At 40.9% G+C, this 17,500-nt stretch overlaps 1 protein-coding gene across 2 annotated transcripts in view; it reads left to right on the forward strand.

The window, feature by feature from the left end:
- LOC134454152 (cylicin-1-like) overlaps positions 1–17,500 on the forward strand; it is a 32,562-nt gene that overhangs the window by 10,607 nt on the left and 4,455 nt on the right. The window contains exons 6-20 of one of the 2 annotated variants that reach the window (XM_063204957.1): positions 1,899–1,972; positions 2,613–2,717; positions 2,816–2,935; positions 3,955–4,062; positions 5,346–5,409; positions 6,753–6,883; positions 7,391–7,489; positions 7,857–7,976; positions 8,447–8,551; positions 9,338–9,433; positions 10,875–10,994; positions 12,624–12,758; positions 13,839–13,964; positions 14,580–14,681; positions 15,426–15,545. In XM_063204957.1, the coding sequence (XP_063061027.1) occupies positions 1,899–1,972; positions 2,613–2,717; positions 2,816–2,935; positions 3,955–4,062; positions 5,346–5,409; positions 6,753–6,883; positions 7,391–7,489; positions 7,857–7,976; positions 8,447–8,551; positions 9,338–9,433; positions 10,875–10,994; positions 12,624–12,758; positions 13,839–13,964; positions 14,580–14,681; positions 15,426–15,545 (1,625 nt within the window). The remainder of the gene's footprint in view (positions 1–1,898; positions 1,973–2,612; positions 2,718–2,815; positions 2,936–3,954; positions 4,063–5,345; positions 5,410–6,752; positions 6,884–7,390; positions 7,490–7,856; positions 7,977–8,446; positions 8,552–9,337; positions 9,434–10,874; positions 10,995–12,623; positions 12,759–13,838; positions 13,965–14,579; positions 14,682–15,425; positions 15,546–17,500) is intronic. The other variant, XM_063204958.1, reaches the window with a different exon arrangement.

Genomic DNA, 17,500 nt, shown 5'->3' on the forward strand with positions numbered 1-17,500 from the left:
AGCCTAATTTAACTGAGCAGTCTCTGATCCTCCCAAAACTCTTCATTTTTAAGTTAGCCAAGTATTTTTGACTGGGTTTTTTTTCTGTAATCCTGTTATCTCAGGGGGTGGGAAACAAAGTAGCCAGAAGTGTAATCTCCTTGGCAGTTGTAATGAAAAAATAGCTCTGTACATCGGTGGATTATGCACACCAATGTTCACTCCAATTCAATTCTAATGTGACAAGTCAAATCTGATTCTCACATCCACTTTGATTAATGTAGAAGATCTAACCAGCAATAGGTCACCAGTTGATCTAGCTATGTCCTTTGACTGCCTTGTACTTTTTGACTGGAGGAAACCTTAGGAACTGTGTATAATAAAATTGACTTAACGCCTCATTAGTCAATGAACTGGGTTTTTCACACTGGTCATGCTACAAGCAGTTTTATGAAACCAGGCTAGTACATTAGAAAGATAAAAGAGCACATACACTGAGGCAGTGACACAGACAGGCAATTAAGCCTCAGAAACAAAGCCCAAAGTGGTCACAATGAGGGGTGCTGTCTCTATTCTGAGTGTCTGAAGACTTCAGTGTGACACAACGCTGTGAGATGATATTAAAACCCTTTGAATCTTCATATAAAGATGTGAAAACTGCCGACTTGTGGCTTTCTTTTGGTCCTGTTATTGTTGCTGGTGTTCTGATCAAACAGACCAAGCATGTAGGGAACATTCATTGTTGAATGAATTATTAAAGATCTTTTTTGAAATGTAATAATGCCCAATGAATTATGTATAGGCTATGGGACATTTATTGATTTCTGTACATATTCCCGTGTCAGGAATATTCTTCTCTTTCCTCTCAATTTATCACTATTAAGTGTGTCGGTTGAAAGTGTGAATGCACATTCTCGTACATGGAGTCACCGAAAGTGATGTATGCTTTGCAATGCACACTTCGAAAGCTCTCAAAACTCAGTCAAGCAACCAGACCCATCCCCATTTCCATGCAGTAAAAATGGATTATTTCACCAGGGTCAGTGAAAAGCTTCCTTTTTCTTTATCCTGCAGTAAATCAAATGCCTTTTTTAAATGAAATGCCTTGTCCCAGGACATGGCTAACACTACCTTACTAGACAGAGACATGATATACAGAACGTTGAGCAAATGCACAGCTCCCCAATGCAACATGCCTTGCCTGGTGCAATGGTTTATTGTTTTTTGAGATTGCCTGCTGTTACTGTATGTTGTAAGGGTGTGTAACAAATCACTAATCCATGAACTATTTATCTTACATTTCTCACAGCAAAGTGACAGAAAAATGCCATGGCCTCACAGTATTCGCACCTTGTCCCACCCATTTGACACCATGTTCACACAAAGCTTGAACCCTTTGGAGAGATCAAGAGATCAAGAGAGCTTTTATTTGTCATTGACAAACGAATTTGACAACGAAATTGTGTTTAAGAATACACTGTACAAGTATTCTCTGGCCGCTGCCCATCCGGGTGCCGCACATTTAAGTAGAGTGTTTCGTACCTGAGAAGCTCAGTAGACTTCCTCTCAGCTTTATTAATTCAAGCTTTTCAATATATTGTGTCAGTGGATTTAAAACCATTGGCACATAGCATGGCAGTAATGACATTCAATGAAAATGCCTGCATGAATGAAAAAAAAGATTTTTATTTTCAGAAGATAAAATCACAGCGAATTAAATTCAGGCAGAGTGTTCCTTGAGCATCCAAGCCGAGGGTTAGAGTCGTTTCTAACTGGGAGTGCAGCAGCAATGGTTACTCACGCCCTGATTACAATGTTCTTCTGCATGTTTTTTTTTTTTAAATCAAACCGGCAACCCAGATAATAACTCATTAGGCCAGACCATGCCCCTCATGCGTATTTTTTTGGTTTTCTTGCAGGGTTAGTCACTGATATGGCCGTTCCCTTCACGGAGGTGGAGGATGGAGGACTGCAGAAGTGTAAAGACCTAGCTGTAAGTTTTTTTGTTTTGTCCCCCATGATGTGAAACTCTAGCAGTGGCCAGTAAACTTAAGCAACCCACCAAACAGAAGCCAGTTTACTCCAGTTACAGTTACAGTTACTTCAGCATTGCACCATAGATGCAAAATTCATGTAGCAAGATATTCTCAGTTTGAATCTGTGTAGACGTTTGTGAAGGGCGTAGCATGGAAACGACCCAGCTGCACTGATCTATTACATCAATTTTTAGCAATTTTAACTGGTTTGAATGTCAGTCATTGCTAATTCGGCTTTGCTACGTGTATGATGCTAGACTATAAAAAACATAAAATGCAGACGGTCCCATTGACGGCATATTCATTCTTTGTTGAAACCAATCCACTAAATCTTAACAACATTAGTATGACATTACAGGAAGTCTGTAGGTAAGACATGGTCGTAACCATTTTGGTGACAAAAGATTTATGACAGAGGCTGTAAGGGGTTAATAGTATAGTCTGGCTTGACCGGCTGCTGTGCACAGGCTCTTTTGAATACAATGTAGCCTATTGTCATAGAAATATACTGCACTGTGCTGCTGGTGATTACCTCTGTGAAGTCATGACAATGCCTTTCATTAGGCTCATTTGCTGACAAGCACTGTGTCTTGAAAGGGCTCGCAATCAGAGAGTGATGGAGAGCCAAAGAAGAAAAAGAAGAAGAAAGACAAGAAGAAGAAGAAAAAGAAGAAGAAATCATCCAAGAAGAAAAAGAAGAAGGTGAATGGCAATGAACAGATTGGATTGTACATTAGGTTGTACTGGATTATTCAAAGGTTTTTGTGGCTGCTTTCTGACATGTTTCTGTTCTTCTCCAGGATTCTAGCTCCAGCAGTTCCTCCTCGGATAGCTCTTCCTCTGACAGTTGCAGTGAAGATGAAAAGAAGAAGAAGAAGAAGAAGAAGAAAGACAAGAAGAAGAAAATGAAGAAGAAGAAGGTAATGAAGCATCCTTTTCAACTAATATTGACATGGCATCCGTGTGTTGTATGCCATCCATTGATTCATTTCAACTGGGATCATCTTTGACTCTGTAGCTGTTACTTAATTCCGCCAAGGTGGTTATGTTTTCGGTGGCGTTGGTTTGTCTGTCTGTCTCTGTGTGTGCTTGTTTGTCTGTCTGTCAGATTGTCAGCAGGAAATGACTAAAAGGAACAAGTTAATCCATTTTGGTGGTGATCAGGATCACAAACCAGACCAGGATTAAAAAAAAAGATTCCTCAACCTTGCTAGCCTAGAAATCTAGATGCCCCTAGTGACCTTAAATTGAATTGCGGGGCAGGACGAATTTTGACATTACAGTTTCTAACTCCACAAAAAGAAGGCAGAAAGACTTATCTGAGAATGTTTTACCAAAGTAAATAATAATCATGTTTAACCAAAATCTCCCAAAATTAGCATTTTCTAATAACAACAGAGTGGTTTCATCATGCATTCTCCAGAGGCCATTGGCATAATTAGCTTTTTTTTGGCAGAATTGATTTGTTTTCCAAAGCACTTGAAAGTGTGCTGGTGCACTAGAGCACTGGAACTGAACTGAACTGAACTGAGCTGAGCTGAGAGCGAGAGAGAGAGAATGTGTGTGTGTGTGTGTGTGTGTGTGTGTGTGTGTGTGTGTGTGTGTGTGTGTGTGTGTGTGTGTGTGTGTGTGTGTGTGTGTGTGTGTGTGTGTGTGTGTGTGTGTGTGTGAGAGAGAGAGAGAGAGAGAGAGAGAGAGAGAGAGAGAGAGAGAGAGAGAGAGAGAGAGAGAGAGAGAGAGAGAGAGAGAGAGAGAGAGAGAGCAATAATGATGCCATTTTCCCCTTTGGCATTGATGAATCTCACTGGCTCTCCACCACAGATAACCATCTATTTCAAGGCCAATATCATGGCAGGAGAGTTATACGGCCCTGAGTCCTACACAAACTCAGCTCTCCCCTTTAAGTCCTAATAAATGCTCTCGCTGCGCCTTGTTCCAGGATTCCAGCAGCTCTTCCTCATCTTCATCCTCAGACAGCTCCAGTGATGATGAGGAGTGTGAGAAGAAGAAAAAGAAGAGTAAAAAGGATAAGAAAGACAAGAAAAAGGTGCTTTTATGATCCATAACTTCTGCTTTAATGGTACTGTTTTTTTTAGATATTTACTTACATATTATATTTTAGTTATAGAGTATGGATTGTATTCCATCTTTTTTGTACATGTTTACCCATTGAATCAGATAAATCTTAGTGACAGACACATCATTTGAGTCTGCAAATGATATACTTGAGACTTTGATACCCTGATGGGATCTCCATTTCTGACGCTGGGTGATGGAAAATCCTGTTACATCTGATTTTCCTGGCCAGACTGGAACGCTGCATGGGAGCATCAGTGGCAGTCTAGTCACACGTACTGGCCTGCTGATTAATACATTAACACCGTGACACTGAAGGGCAATACCTTACTGGAGTGAAGCCTATCTGTTCTGCAATGACTAGCGGGTAACTTGTCAACTTGTCAAGTAAAAAAAGGAAAATAAAAAAGAGGGCATACACAAGGCTCGTGCCATATCATACTGCAGACATGGGAAATGGTAGCCCATTTTCAATGTCATCAGTAGCATTGCATTGTCAACTTTGAAATGCACTCCCTGTTTTTACACAGGCTTTGGATGGACGGAAATAAGCTTAGCTGCATTTGGTGGATTTCAGCACGTGTTTACCAGATCTCAGAGACAACAAAAAAGCCAATAAACAGATGACGCAAAAAGAAAAAAGAAAACATGTGAACATTATTAGCGGTCGTTTTAGGCCATGTCGGCTCAGTTTGTTTCCAGAAAATAACTTGCACCGAATATTTCAGAGTTTCAAATCTGCCCATTACCATGAGCATTATGTCAGATGTGCCTGACTTCGAGATGTGTGCCTCTGCATGCGTCTGCATGATTCACAAGCAGACTGTAATGACAAAAAGCCCATCTGAGAGGAACACAGTCTTGCCGCTTCTTGCCTCTTCCGTCTCGTCTCCGTGCCATCAAAACAAGGCCAGAGCTTTAAAAAACTCTGGAATTAATGATCCCCCATCTAGACTGGATTTTTCAGCAGTGTCACACACTGGATCATGTTGATAAATCTGGATTTTTATACCTAAGATGGTAATAAACTCTCTTTAAGCTCTACACAAGCTGGAATATGACAGAACATCACCTCACTTTTTCCTCTCTCTCTCTCTCTCTCTCTCTCTCTCTCTCTCTCTCTCTCTCTCTCTCTCTCTCTCTCGTGTGTGTGTGTGTGTGTGTGTGTGTATGTGTGTGTGTGTGTGTGTGTGTGTATGTGTGTGTGTGTGTGTGTGTGTGTATGTGTGTGTGTGTGTGTTGAATTATACACAGGAGAATGAGGAGGGTGAGGAGAAAATCGAAGAAGACAGCGAGATTGGTGTTGCCTCGGATGCCGGTGAGTCTTTTAATAGACGCTCATATTTTACCAAAGGCCAGGCCTGTAAATTTGTCTTGTCAGCAGAGACAAGGTTATGATATAAAGAAAAAGGCAGTTGCTCACATCCCAATGTGTGTGTGTGTGTGTGTGTGTGTGTGTGTGTGTGTGTGTGTGTGTGTGTGTGTGTGTGTGTGTGTGTGTGTGTGTGTGTGTGTGTGTGTGTGTGTGTGTGTGTGTGTGTGTGTGCGTGCGTGCGTGCGTGCGTGCGGGCGCGTGCGTGCTTGCGTGCGTGCGTACGTGTGTGTGTGTGTGAAAAAACACAACTATGACCTTAAATCAGTGTGATGTTTCAGTGTTCAATGTTATCAAAGAAAGCAAACAACCCGCCTCACTTTCTACACCATTTGCTGTTGAGTAGGCGTCAGCATAACATCTAGTAGGCCACAATGAACACTAGGCCACAGTAACATGTTGGTGCTACTGTATAATTGAGTAACACAGTAGAAATGTTTCTATGGGACCACTCAAGACGCATTCAAGCCGACTGAGACCCGTGCCCGTGCACCTACTCATGAACCAGCCGGCGTGCTCATGCCGCAGATCTTAGCGTTTGGCAACCGGAAAGTTGGTTTGTAATTCGAACTGAAAAATACTTTGTCTCTTTTGTCTCTGCGAACCATGACGGCAATGTATACGTCAGCAGGTCAATCCGGGAAGCACACGTGCGGAAAGGTTCAGAGCCCGGTATGAATGCGGTTCGCACTTAAGTGCTAAACGTGAAATGATGCGGGCATGGGGACCAGCACTATTCTGGTCGGCTTGAAAACAGTAGGAGAGATGATACTGCCAAGTTAAGACACAAAACCGAACAGACTGGTGTCATACTTAAATTGAGAGGATGAGATTATACATATTTGCTGCCTATGGAGATGCTGGAAAAAGACAGATGTCAACACGCCTTCATCATGAATAATTTTTCAAAGTATAACACGAAGTGTGGAGTGATGCAGTGAGAAAGGACAAAAATTTGTGAATCTAACTCCCAACAATGAGTGAGACTTGACAGCCATGTCTAGATTCTCTAGAAGGCATTTATGTTTTTCCCAGTGGGACGAGACAGCAAAGCTTTGTTTGTCATTCAAATTTACTTTCCTCACTGCTTTAATGATGTAGATCATAGGTCATCTGACAGATACAGTAGATAGATAGACCTCTGACCACAGGGGTGCAAGGAAGAAGAACACCTGTCAACCCACTACCAGGCAGGCAGACAGACAGCGTTGTATCTGTAGTAGTAATATTTAGGTGGTCAGGTGAGCGTTTTCCAACAGTTTTTTTCCTTTCCCTTTTCCTGCTCGTAGCTTTTCTCGATGACGAATGCCTGTCAACACGTGCCGATGATGGACACCTGAGCGATGACGAGGGAGAAGAGCCAGAGGGAAAGAAAAAGAAGAAGAAGAAGAAAGACAAGAAGAAGAAAGACAAGAAAAAGGTGAGCATGGAAAAGGTTACCGCAGTCAAACCTTGGCACGTGGATATATCTGGTCAAAATGTATTTTTTTTTACGTTTCCCCCAGTGCATGTCAGTGAAAGAGAATTCCACATACAAAAAAATGACAGTTGGACAGGGAAACAATCACTGTTCACTGTCTCCCAGTGAATGCACAGGCCGTCTGGTTTGCTGGCCTTCATTTGTGTATTAACTTCACGATAGCCCTGCATTGATGAATGGGTATCTGACATTTCATTTAATTGGGACTGGAAAAACTCGCCGTTGAGCTAAAAGTCACTGATGATTGGCTGTCAGCGTACTTTAGCCAAGGTCACTCGAGACGATTGTATCACTGAAGGTTTGTGAGGACACAGGAAAAGTGTTTCTGTCCAGGACACTGTTTTTATATCTCCTTTCCCCACCTCTAAAAGCCAAACATGTTGATATTGACTGTGTCAATTATAGTTTCCAGGTGGTGATGTCTGCCTTTTTTTCCACACCTCACAGGATTCTGGTTGCTCTGGCTCTGACAGTGACAGCTCTTCATCAGACAGCGAGGATGACAAAAAGAAAAAGAAGAAAAAAAAGAAAATGAAGAAGAAAAAAGTATGATTTCGGAAAACTTATTTCTTTTAAATTGTCCAATTATGAATATATTCTGCTGTCACATAGTAGCTCATTACTCCATCTGTTTCTGAAGTTGATTTGCATTCATATGCTGTCAAGAGAAAGTTTGTTAAGTAAAACCCTGAGCTTAGATATGATTGATGCTCTCAGCTTTTCTACAAGCACTAATGATCAAAAAAAGGGCTCAGCTTAAACAAAGTTGTTTGTGTGTGTGTGTGTGTGTGTGTGTGTGTGTGTGTGTGTGTGTGTGTGTGTGTGTGTGTGTGTGTGTGTGTGTGTGTGTGTGTGTGTGTGTGTGTGTGTGTGTGTGTGTGTGTGTGTGCGTGCGTTGGTCTCACTCCTTCAGGACTGCAGCTCATCTTCCTCCTCAGACAGCTCTTCTTCCTCGGACAGTGACAGTGACGATGACAAGAAGAAGAAGAAAAAGAAGAAGAAAGATAAAAAGAAGAAAAAGAAGAAGGTGAAGGTAATGTGTCATCTTAATGACCAAACATAATAAATTGCCATCTCAGTAAACATACAAAACATCCCCAACTTCCACAAAATGCTGATGGACTCACACTGTGTATGTGTGAGACTGTGTGTGCATGTGTTGCGTGCATGCATGCACAAACAAATGAATCAAATTCTTGGAGGTCAGATGGTTTTTCACAAAGTAAAATGAGTCCAACTGGTGCTACAGGCAACATGCCCATTCATATCCTGTGTTTTGTCAACTATGTATGTAATTCACCCATTCTAACAGCCATTAACTTCGTACCTCAATTCATCATTTATGGTTTCCATCCATTGAATCCAAAACATTAAGTTCCTCAGTTTCATTAATCCCGTTACCTATCACCGGGTTGAACATCTGAAACACATATCTGTATTCGTCTGAGACATACAGTAGGCCCTACATGTGTGACTGTATCTATGTGCAACTTCTTTGTGCAGGATTCCTGCTCCTCTTCGGATAGCTCCTCAGACAGCGACGACGACAAGAAGAAAAAGAAGAAGAAGAAGAAGAAGGACAAGAAGAAAAAGAAGAAGAAAGATAAGGTGACTGACACAGCAGTTCAGAGCTAATCCTACTCATGCTAATTAAAGAGAGAAAAGATCAAAACAGTCCAATCACTCCCAGTCGGATAATGTATAATTTCATTAAAGGTCAAATCCATGTATAAGTCCAGTCGTAAAATCATCCAAATAGTTTTAATCCATATGTTATCTTATTATGTTGTACAGACACATAGTTAATCCTCATGTTCCTAGGAAATAAAGTGAATGTGTGGTGTCCAGATGGTTCCTTCAGTTTTCAATTAAACATTTTAGTTGTAGTTTGATGACAGAGAGAATTTCAGCATTCAATCAGATTTGACAGACATGTTATCATTTAGGCAATGAAACAGAGTGTTCTGACTGCGTCACCAACAAGCCTTGCTCTTTTTGAATGGCAGTCAAAGTGTTTGTGTACCTCAGAGAACCAGGCTCAAAATCACTTGGGGTGGATTTTTGTTTTCCTTCACTATAAGGAGTTAGACAATGATTCTTAAGGAGACAAAAAAAGGCTTGTTTTTGAAGCAGAATATCCCATGGTGTTATAACAAGCAGAGAAAATGATTTTTTAAGTAATTCATTTAATTTATTTTTTTACCTGGGAACTTCAAAAGGATTTGTGTCTTCGGTAATCACTCCATCTACATGCCTGGATAGTAACTGTGGCAAACAGGACCAACTGGTTCAACTAAAAATGCTTTACCGTGCTGGGAATTTTCCATTTCCCTTATACAGTGTCATCAATAATTTCACTTTGTGTACATTCCACTTGTTGTACCTTTTCCGTAGGACTCTGACTCATCCTCAGACAGTGACGATGACAAGAAAAAGAAGAAGAAGAAGAAGAAGAAGGACAAGAAGAAGAAAAAGAAGAAGGTAAAGAAGGTAAGGACAAGTGCCACAAATTTGAGATGGCCAATAGTGTGTGGGAGGCCAGGCTAAATCTGGCACAAAGATTAATATGTGAATGTGGAAACATCAAATCAATGGTTGAGCTTAAAGACAGTCTAACATCCACCTTGTCACATGGGCAGCCATGGGTAAGTGTTTAGGGTGTCGGACTTGTAGCTTAAAGGTTGCTGGTTTGACACCCGACCTGCGAGGTTGGTGAGGGGAGTGAGCATGGTACTGTGGTACCACCTTGGGGTGCCATTGGGAGCTGCCATGTGAGGCATAAATGCAATTTTGTTGTGTGCAGTGAGCACTGTGGAGTGCTGTGTCAAAATGACAATGGGAATTGAAGTTTACCAGGTGGGCTTTCATATGTTTATATTTTGAGCAAGCCTCAGTATATCACACGAAATGTTCCACCTTTGTATTGTATAACATGTTTCAGTGTACTGTCAAGTTTAGGGAAAGGTTGAGGTCTTATTGCGTCATGATAAGATGCAAAAGGGGAGCATTTGGCTTCATTTTTTTTAAGATGTGGGCATGAATATACAATTAGAATCATAATTGTGACAGTGGCCTTTTCTTGCCATCAGATGGGTGAGGCAGCTTTTGTTCATACAGTATGAGTCTCTGGCTGTGTCTCAAATGCTGCACTTGTGCACTTCGGGCACTGTTTTTCAGTGCCTAGGGCGCTCACGCTGAAAATTTCAGTTGAGCCAGTGCACTGAAAGTGCCAGGATGATCCCCTAACAATGGCCGAAAAATGCAGTGCTTGAATGATGGACACTGCGCGCACTAAATGGCGGCCATGTTGACAATGACACAGAGGAAATGTGGCATTCAGTTCAGTAGAAGAGTTTGGCCAACAGTCTCCTAATTCTGTAAGCAATGTTGATGGGACACCAACCTTTTCATGCCAACCAAAGTATTGTATGTGTGATTGTTGTCCTTTGGGGTGAAGGGCATGGAAATAGAATAACCAGACGCTGTGCATTGTAAACGGTAGCCAACTCATATTTTGGCGAGCTAATGCCATGCTCAGCCGTCACTTCCAATGAGGGCACAGTGCATAGTGCTCAAATTTTTCCACGACACTATGCACTAAAGACCTCAGTGCACTATGTGCACTGTCTGTCAGTGCACTGACAAAAGTGTGTCATTTGAAACATAGCCTCTCTTTCTAGCTAGCTAACTAGCTAACTCTTTTTAACTAGCTAACTCGTTTAACTGCCCCTAACTACCTAACTAAATAACTAACTAACTAGCCTAACTGTCGCCAACTAGCCTAACTGTCGCCAACTAAATAACTAGCCTCTCTCTCTCTCTCTCTCTCTCTCTCTCTCTCTCTCTCTCTCTCTCTCTCTCTCTCTCTCTCTCTCTCTCTCTCTCTCTCTCTCAGTCTCTCACTGCTTTTTTATGTGTGTTTCTTTCTCAGGATTCCAGCTCCTCTTCATGCTCTGACAGCTCATCTTCAGACAGTGATGACGACAAGAAAAAGAAAAAGAAGAAAGACAAAAAGAAAAAGAAGAAGAAAGACAAGAAAAACAAAGACAAGGTATCGTAAATAAATACTGAGATTTAGAGTGACACAAGAGGACGTTCTGCGTTGGAAGGCAACCAACAAATGGAATAAGCTTGGCATATTGATTTATTTATCTTCCTGCACATCTTTCATAATTACCATTCAACCAACTCAGTTTCACATTTTCAGAGAATGAATATTTCTCAGAATAAATGATGTTATCTGTGCTATTAAAACAGATCTAATCAATTTTCCTCTTTGATTGCCTAAGAGGTCAAAAGTGGAATTTTCTCTCATTTGAACAACTCCTCCAATCTTGAGTCCACTCCAAACTTACTGGAGACCAGTTAAGGCCTAGGGAAAACTAAAGTCGTGCACCCTATGACATAGACTTTTCTGCATAGTGATCAGCCATCTTTATTTTTTATCTATTTTTATTTTTTATTTCTCTTTTTTTAATCTACAGAGCAGCATGGGGCATGAGTTTCCCCTTTGGTATAAATAAAGTTCAAGTCCAAGTCTATAGAGCCGTACACACACATCGCTGCTATTTACTAGCTTCTCGCTTGCTCGCCTACTCGCCTCTCTTTCATGGAACGTTCGCTGAAAGTTCCCGCGGCTTTAACTGCCAATGAACAGGCGAGAAGTATCGAACTCTGCCTTCCAATTGGTTACTCGCTTACTCGCCTCGCTCGAAGATAAAATATTTTCAACTTGGGATCCGCATAGATCGCATCGCTTGTACAGTACTCGCCTACTCGCCTGCTAGTCTCGCTGGAACACATTGACATTCTACTGAGTTCATTTGCTGAGCGAGTAACTAGCAGCGACGTGTGTGTACGGCCCTTATGACAAGATTAAGATCAACTGCAACGACTTCGTAAACATTAGTCAAGTCAGCTTCATTGCAAATGTCTTCATAATGCACAGGTCATAATAAGGAAATGCAAAGATATACACAGACATAGATATCTCGGACATTAACCCATTGATGCTGGATGTTGCGTTACACAACATTGACCCTGGCGCCTGGAGCTGCATGACGCAACATTCAGGCTCATGAGATTTGAGACCATTTTATTAAAAATGTTGGCTTGCTAAAGCTAAATGAACACATTGTAATGCAAGATGAGCGTCTTAGCGTTTAAATGCAACTCATCTCATGCTTTTATGTGCTTCAGAGGCTGAGATAGTTAGGTTTTTATAGGCTGACAGTGCCTTTTCCCAAAAAGGGCTTAGGCATTTAGCACCCATTTCTGCAGGTGCTTCAGCCATAAATGGGTTAAAGAGCATTTTTAAAAGTCTTACAACTATACAGGCATCATAAGTGACAACAACAAAAAGTAGTGGTATAATACTAAAAGATTAAATTATTACCAGTGCTAAAACTATGTGATGCATAGAATAGGCAGAGAGCTGAATGTGCTACAGAATATTTATAATGTTGGATCCTCTGAGGAAAAAAAACAACAACTTGCTTTTCCTCAATATACAGTAGATCAAAGCAATACATATTATTCTTCTCCTTTGAAATAAACTTGTGTAGTATATGTAGTTGGTAAGGATGTGGAGAAAGAAAAGAATCAACTCTAGCCTCAAAGGAAATGTCTTTATTGTTTCTCTCTTTCTCTTCCCCCTCCACTCGCTCTCTCTGTGTCTTAGGATTCCAGTTCCTCATCATCAGAGAGCTGCTCGTCCTCTTCAGACAGTGAAGATGACAAGAAAAAGAAAAAGAAAAAGAAAAAGAAGAAGGATAAAAAGAAGAAGAAAGATAAAAAGAAGAAGAAAGACAAGAAGGTACATTGCATGCCATATTTGCATTTTCCTACTCTGGGCAAAAACAAACTGTTTTTGCATGCATGTTTGCACATTGAACGTTTCGAGAACGGCAGGCCAAAATAAATCTGACAAAAATATGTATTAGAATGCCTCCGTCCTCTGCTTTCAACATAAATCTGTTTCATTATGTGTGTCAAGCTGTCACAGGGGCAGGGCCAGATTAATGCACAGGCTAGATGTGGGTGTAGCCTAGGGGTCCCCCACCTGTAAGGAGATGTGGTATGGGGGGGTCTGAAGTGTGAAATACTGTTTTAAATCTAGCTCATACTCCACTTCAAAGTTCGAAGATATTTTATCCTTAATTCCTAGCTCGGAATTAAGACGTGGTTTATGTAATTTTGCTGCAAAATTTTCCTTCCATGAGGGCCTCCCACAACCTGTAACCTAGGGGCCCCGGGCCATCTTTATCTGGCCCTGCACAAGGCAGACAAGTCATGTGACATCCAGAGGCAATGGTAATGTTTAGGCCTAACATGCCACTTCAGACATATTCCTTTTCTTAGCCTTTTTTCAGAGTTTTAAGTGGCCCTCGGGAAGTAGACAGAGGCAGGGTTATTTGATAAACAGTTTGTTTCATTTGTCACCATGTGTCTTTATTAGTTGAAGTAAACATATGACTATGTATATACGTATATGCCTAAACCAAAATGAAATATACTGTAACGTACATCTAAGATGCATATTGGGATAACTAAAAAAGGGAAATAATAGCACTCTGGTAGAACATCCTGCGCTTGTATTACCATAAACCCCCCATCTCTATCTCTTTCTCTCCCTCCCTCTCCCTCCCTCTCATCACAACCACAAATACAGACACTTGCAGTATATGGCCCATTATACCTCTTGTGTCTCCTTTGAGTGAGAACAAACACACACACACACACACACACACACACACACACACACACACACACACACACACACACACACACACACACACACACACACACACACACACAAACAGTCTCACACGGCCCCTTATGTCTTCTTCAAGTGCACCTGTGTGTGACCTGACTTTATGCTTTTATGCTTTCACAGGATTCATCCTCGGATTCTGACAGCTCCGCCTCCCCCTGCTCTTCTTCTTCCTCTGACAGCGATGACGACAAGAAGAAAAAGAAGAAGAAGAAGAAAGACAAGAAAAAGAAGAAAAAAGTGAAAAAGGTCGGCCAGACGTGACATATCCATCTCTTATACACTACATCTTTCCCACGCCTTTTCACTCTCCATAGTACATGGACAAAAGGAACGTTTTTTTGTTGTACATCTACTATGGTCTGTACTTGGAAATGACGAAAGAAGAAGCGAGGCTAAAAGGAAAAAGTAGAGGAAGAAAAAACAACATCACCAGACAGTCAGTGGCTGCTATTGTCTGTGTGAGTAGGTGGCTGCTCTCCGACTGTGTCACCTAGAGCGTTTATTTTTAGCCCTGTGTGTGTGTGTGTGTGTGTGTGTGTGTGTGTGTGTGTGTGTGTGTGTGTGTGTGTGTGTGTGTGTGTGTGTGTGTGTGTGTGTGTGTGTGTGTGTGTGTGTGTGTGTGTGTGTGTGTGTGTGTGTGTGTGTGTGTGTGTGTGTGTGTGTGTGTTGGTAGGTGTGTGCGTGTGTGTGTGTGTGTTTGTATGTGTGCACCTTGTGTATTTACCGTGATTCTCTCTCTCTCTCTCTCTCTCTCTCTCTCTCTCTCTCTCTCTCTCTGTCTCTGTCTCTGTCTCTGTCTCTCTCTCTCTCTCTCTCTCTCTCTCTCTCTCTCTCTCTCTCTCTCTCTCTCTCTCACCACAGGACTCAGATGCATCCTCTTGCTCTGGCAGTGATGACAACAAGAAGAAGAAGAAGAAAAAGAAAAAGGATAAGAAGAAGAAAAAGAAGAAGAAGAAGGCAAAGGTACACACACACACACACACACACACACACACACACACACACACACACACACACACACACACACACACACACACACACACACACACACACACACACACACGCAGACCAAGTAAGGTGTCATTACCATGCTCCATAATTTCACTTATTCTCTCCCCACTTGTCCTGGCTCCGTCATCAAAATGTATAAAAGACATTTGTATGCCTCGCAGTAGATTGAGACAGCTTCAATCAAATAACTCAGAAGTGGTTCAGTGAAGTGGAAATTCATTTTGAGGGATTATCACCAGTGAGTCATTCTCTGGCATGGAGCTCAAATTAGATTGACACCTATGCCGGAAAGAGGCCTGGGTGAATTTATAAACTCCCTCTGTGTTGTAAGGAAGCAGAATAGTAAATTACACGGTCTGATGAATAAATATTGTTGCTATTATGACGATTTCTTTTCTTTATGACAGACAATAATAGTATTTTAGATAATGTGTTCGTTGGGCGTGGACGGCATGAGTCCCTAAACCATGTGTGTGTGTGTGTGTGTGTGTGTGTGTGTGTGTGTGTGTGTGTGTGTGTGTGTGTGTGTGTGTGTGTGTGTGTGTGTGTGTGTGTGTGTGTGTGTGTGTGTGTGTGTGTGTGTGTGTGTGTGTGTGTGTGTGTGTGTGTGCGCGCGTGCGCGTGCGCGTGCGTGTGCGTGTGCATGCGCGTGCGTGTGCGTGTGCGTGCGTGTGCGTGTGCGTGTCTCCACCTCAGGACTCTGGCTCTTCAGGCTCTGACTCTTCAGATGGCTCCTGCTCAGACAGTGACAAGAAGAAAAAGAAAAAGAAGAAGAAAGACAAAAAGAAGAAAGACAAGAAGAAGAAAGACAAGAAGGTGGGTGATATTGGACACAGAACTATTAAAAGATATAAATATCTGTAAAATAATACAGAAATGTTAAAAATTGTCTGGGTGAATTTATAAACTCCCTCTGTGTTGTAGGGAAGCAGAATAGTAAATTACACCGTCTGATGAATAAATATTGTTGCTATTATGACGATTGGTAACACTTTATAATAAGTACCCCTTTTAAAGCATAAGGTAAGCCTTAGTTAAGCCTTATTTTAACATTAGGTAACCCTTAGTGAATCACGAGTTAGTCATTATGTAAGTATTATTTCTCATTTCTTAATCACTAACTACTACCATTAGTAAATGGTTTGTGTGTGCTGATGTAACTGTTCGCTAAGTAAAGTTAAGCCTTACTCAAAACATTTTTTGACATTAGTTAACCCTTAGTGAATCACAAGTTAGTCATTATGTATTTCTTGGTAATTATTACATACTGTTAATTAATGATTCGTTTATGGTGATTGAACTTTCTGCTAATCATTAGTCAACCATCATTAAAATGTCAGATAACCTTCCTTTATTTCTGAAAAAAAAATTATATCTTTGTTGTCTCCTACCACCTAACAATTAACAAGTACTATTAGGCATGTATGGTAATGGTTTGTAAACTCTTAGTTTAGCATCAGTGAAATCTTAATTAACCCTTTTGTGATGGTTAGTGTGTGATGACTGGTAACATGGCAAACAGTAAGTTGAGGCTTATGTGACTGCCCCTCATGGATGTTTCTGGACATTAACAAATGACTTGTTAAGCATTGCTTAAGCATTATCAAGGATTTATAACCCATTACTTAAGTATATCTGGGGAACTGTTCTAAAGTGAAAACCTATTAAGGCTTTACAACACATTAACAAATGACTTGTTAAGCATTGCTTGTGGATTATCAAGGAGTTACAACTCATTGCTTGAGGCGGTGGTAGCTCAGATAGTAGAGGAGCCGTTCAGCAACCCAAAGATTTCAGGTTCGAGCCCCGCTCGGCCTGTCTCCATAGTTGTGTCCTTGAGCAAGATACTTAACCCCAAGTTTCTCCTGGTGGCAGGGTACCCTGCGTGGCAGCCAGGGTCATCGCTGTGTGAATGTGAGGGTGAATGTGAGGCATACACATACACATAGTCCATTTACCATTACTTAAGCATATCTGGGGAACTGTTCTAAAGTGAAAACCTGTTAAGGCTTTACAACACATTAACAAATGACGTGTTAAGCATTGCTTAAGCATTATCAAGGATTTATAACCCATTACTTAAGTATATCTGGGGAACTGTTCTAAAGTGAAAACCTGTTAAGGCTTTACAACACATTAACAGATGACTTGTTAAGCATTGCTTATGGATTATCAAGGAGTTACAGCACTTTATTATCAAGTCATTTGTTAATGTCCAGAAACATCCATGAGGGGCAGTCACACGAGCCTCAACTTACTGTTTGCCATGTTACCAGTCATCACACACTAACCATTACAAAAGGGTTCATTAAGATTTCACTGATGCTAAAGCAAGAGTTTACAAACCATTACCATACATGCCTAATAGTACGTGTTAATGGTTAGGTGGTAGGAGACAACAAAGAGATAATGTTTTTTTTTTCAGAAATAAAGGAGGGTTATCTGACATTTTAATGATGGTTTACTAATGATTAGCAGAAAGTTCAATCACCATCAGCGAATATTTAATTAACAGTATGTAATAATTACCAAGAAATACATAATGACTAACTTGTGATTCACTAAGGGTTAACTAATGTTAAAATAAGGCTTGACTAAGGCTTAACTTTGCTTAGCGAACAGTTACTTCAGCACACACAAACCATTTACTAACGCTAATAGAAAGAGTTAGAAATGAGAAATAATACTTACATAATGACTAACTCGTGATTCACTAAGGGTTAATTAATGTTAAAATAAGGCTTAACTAAGGCTTAACTTATGCTTAAAAA

This window comes from Engraulis encrasicolus, chromosome 8, assembly GCF_034702125.1.
Source record: "Engraulis encrasicolus isolate BLACKSEA-1 chromosome 8, IST_EnEncr_1.0, whole genome shotgun sequence".
Lineage (NCBI taxonomy): Eukaryota > Metazoa > Chordata > Actinopteri > Clupeiformes > Engraulidae > Engraulis > Engraulis encrasicolus.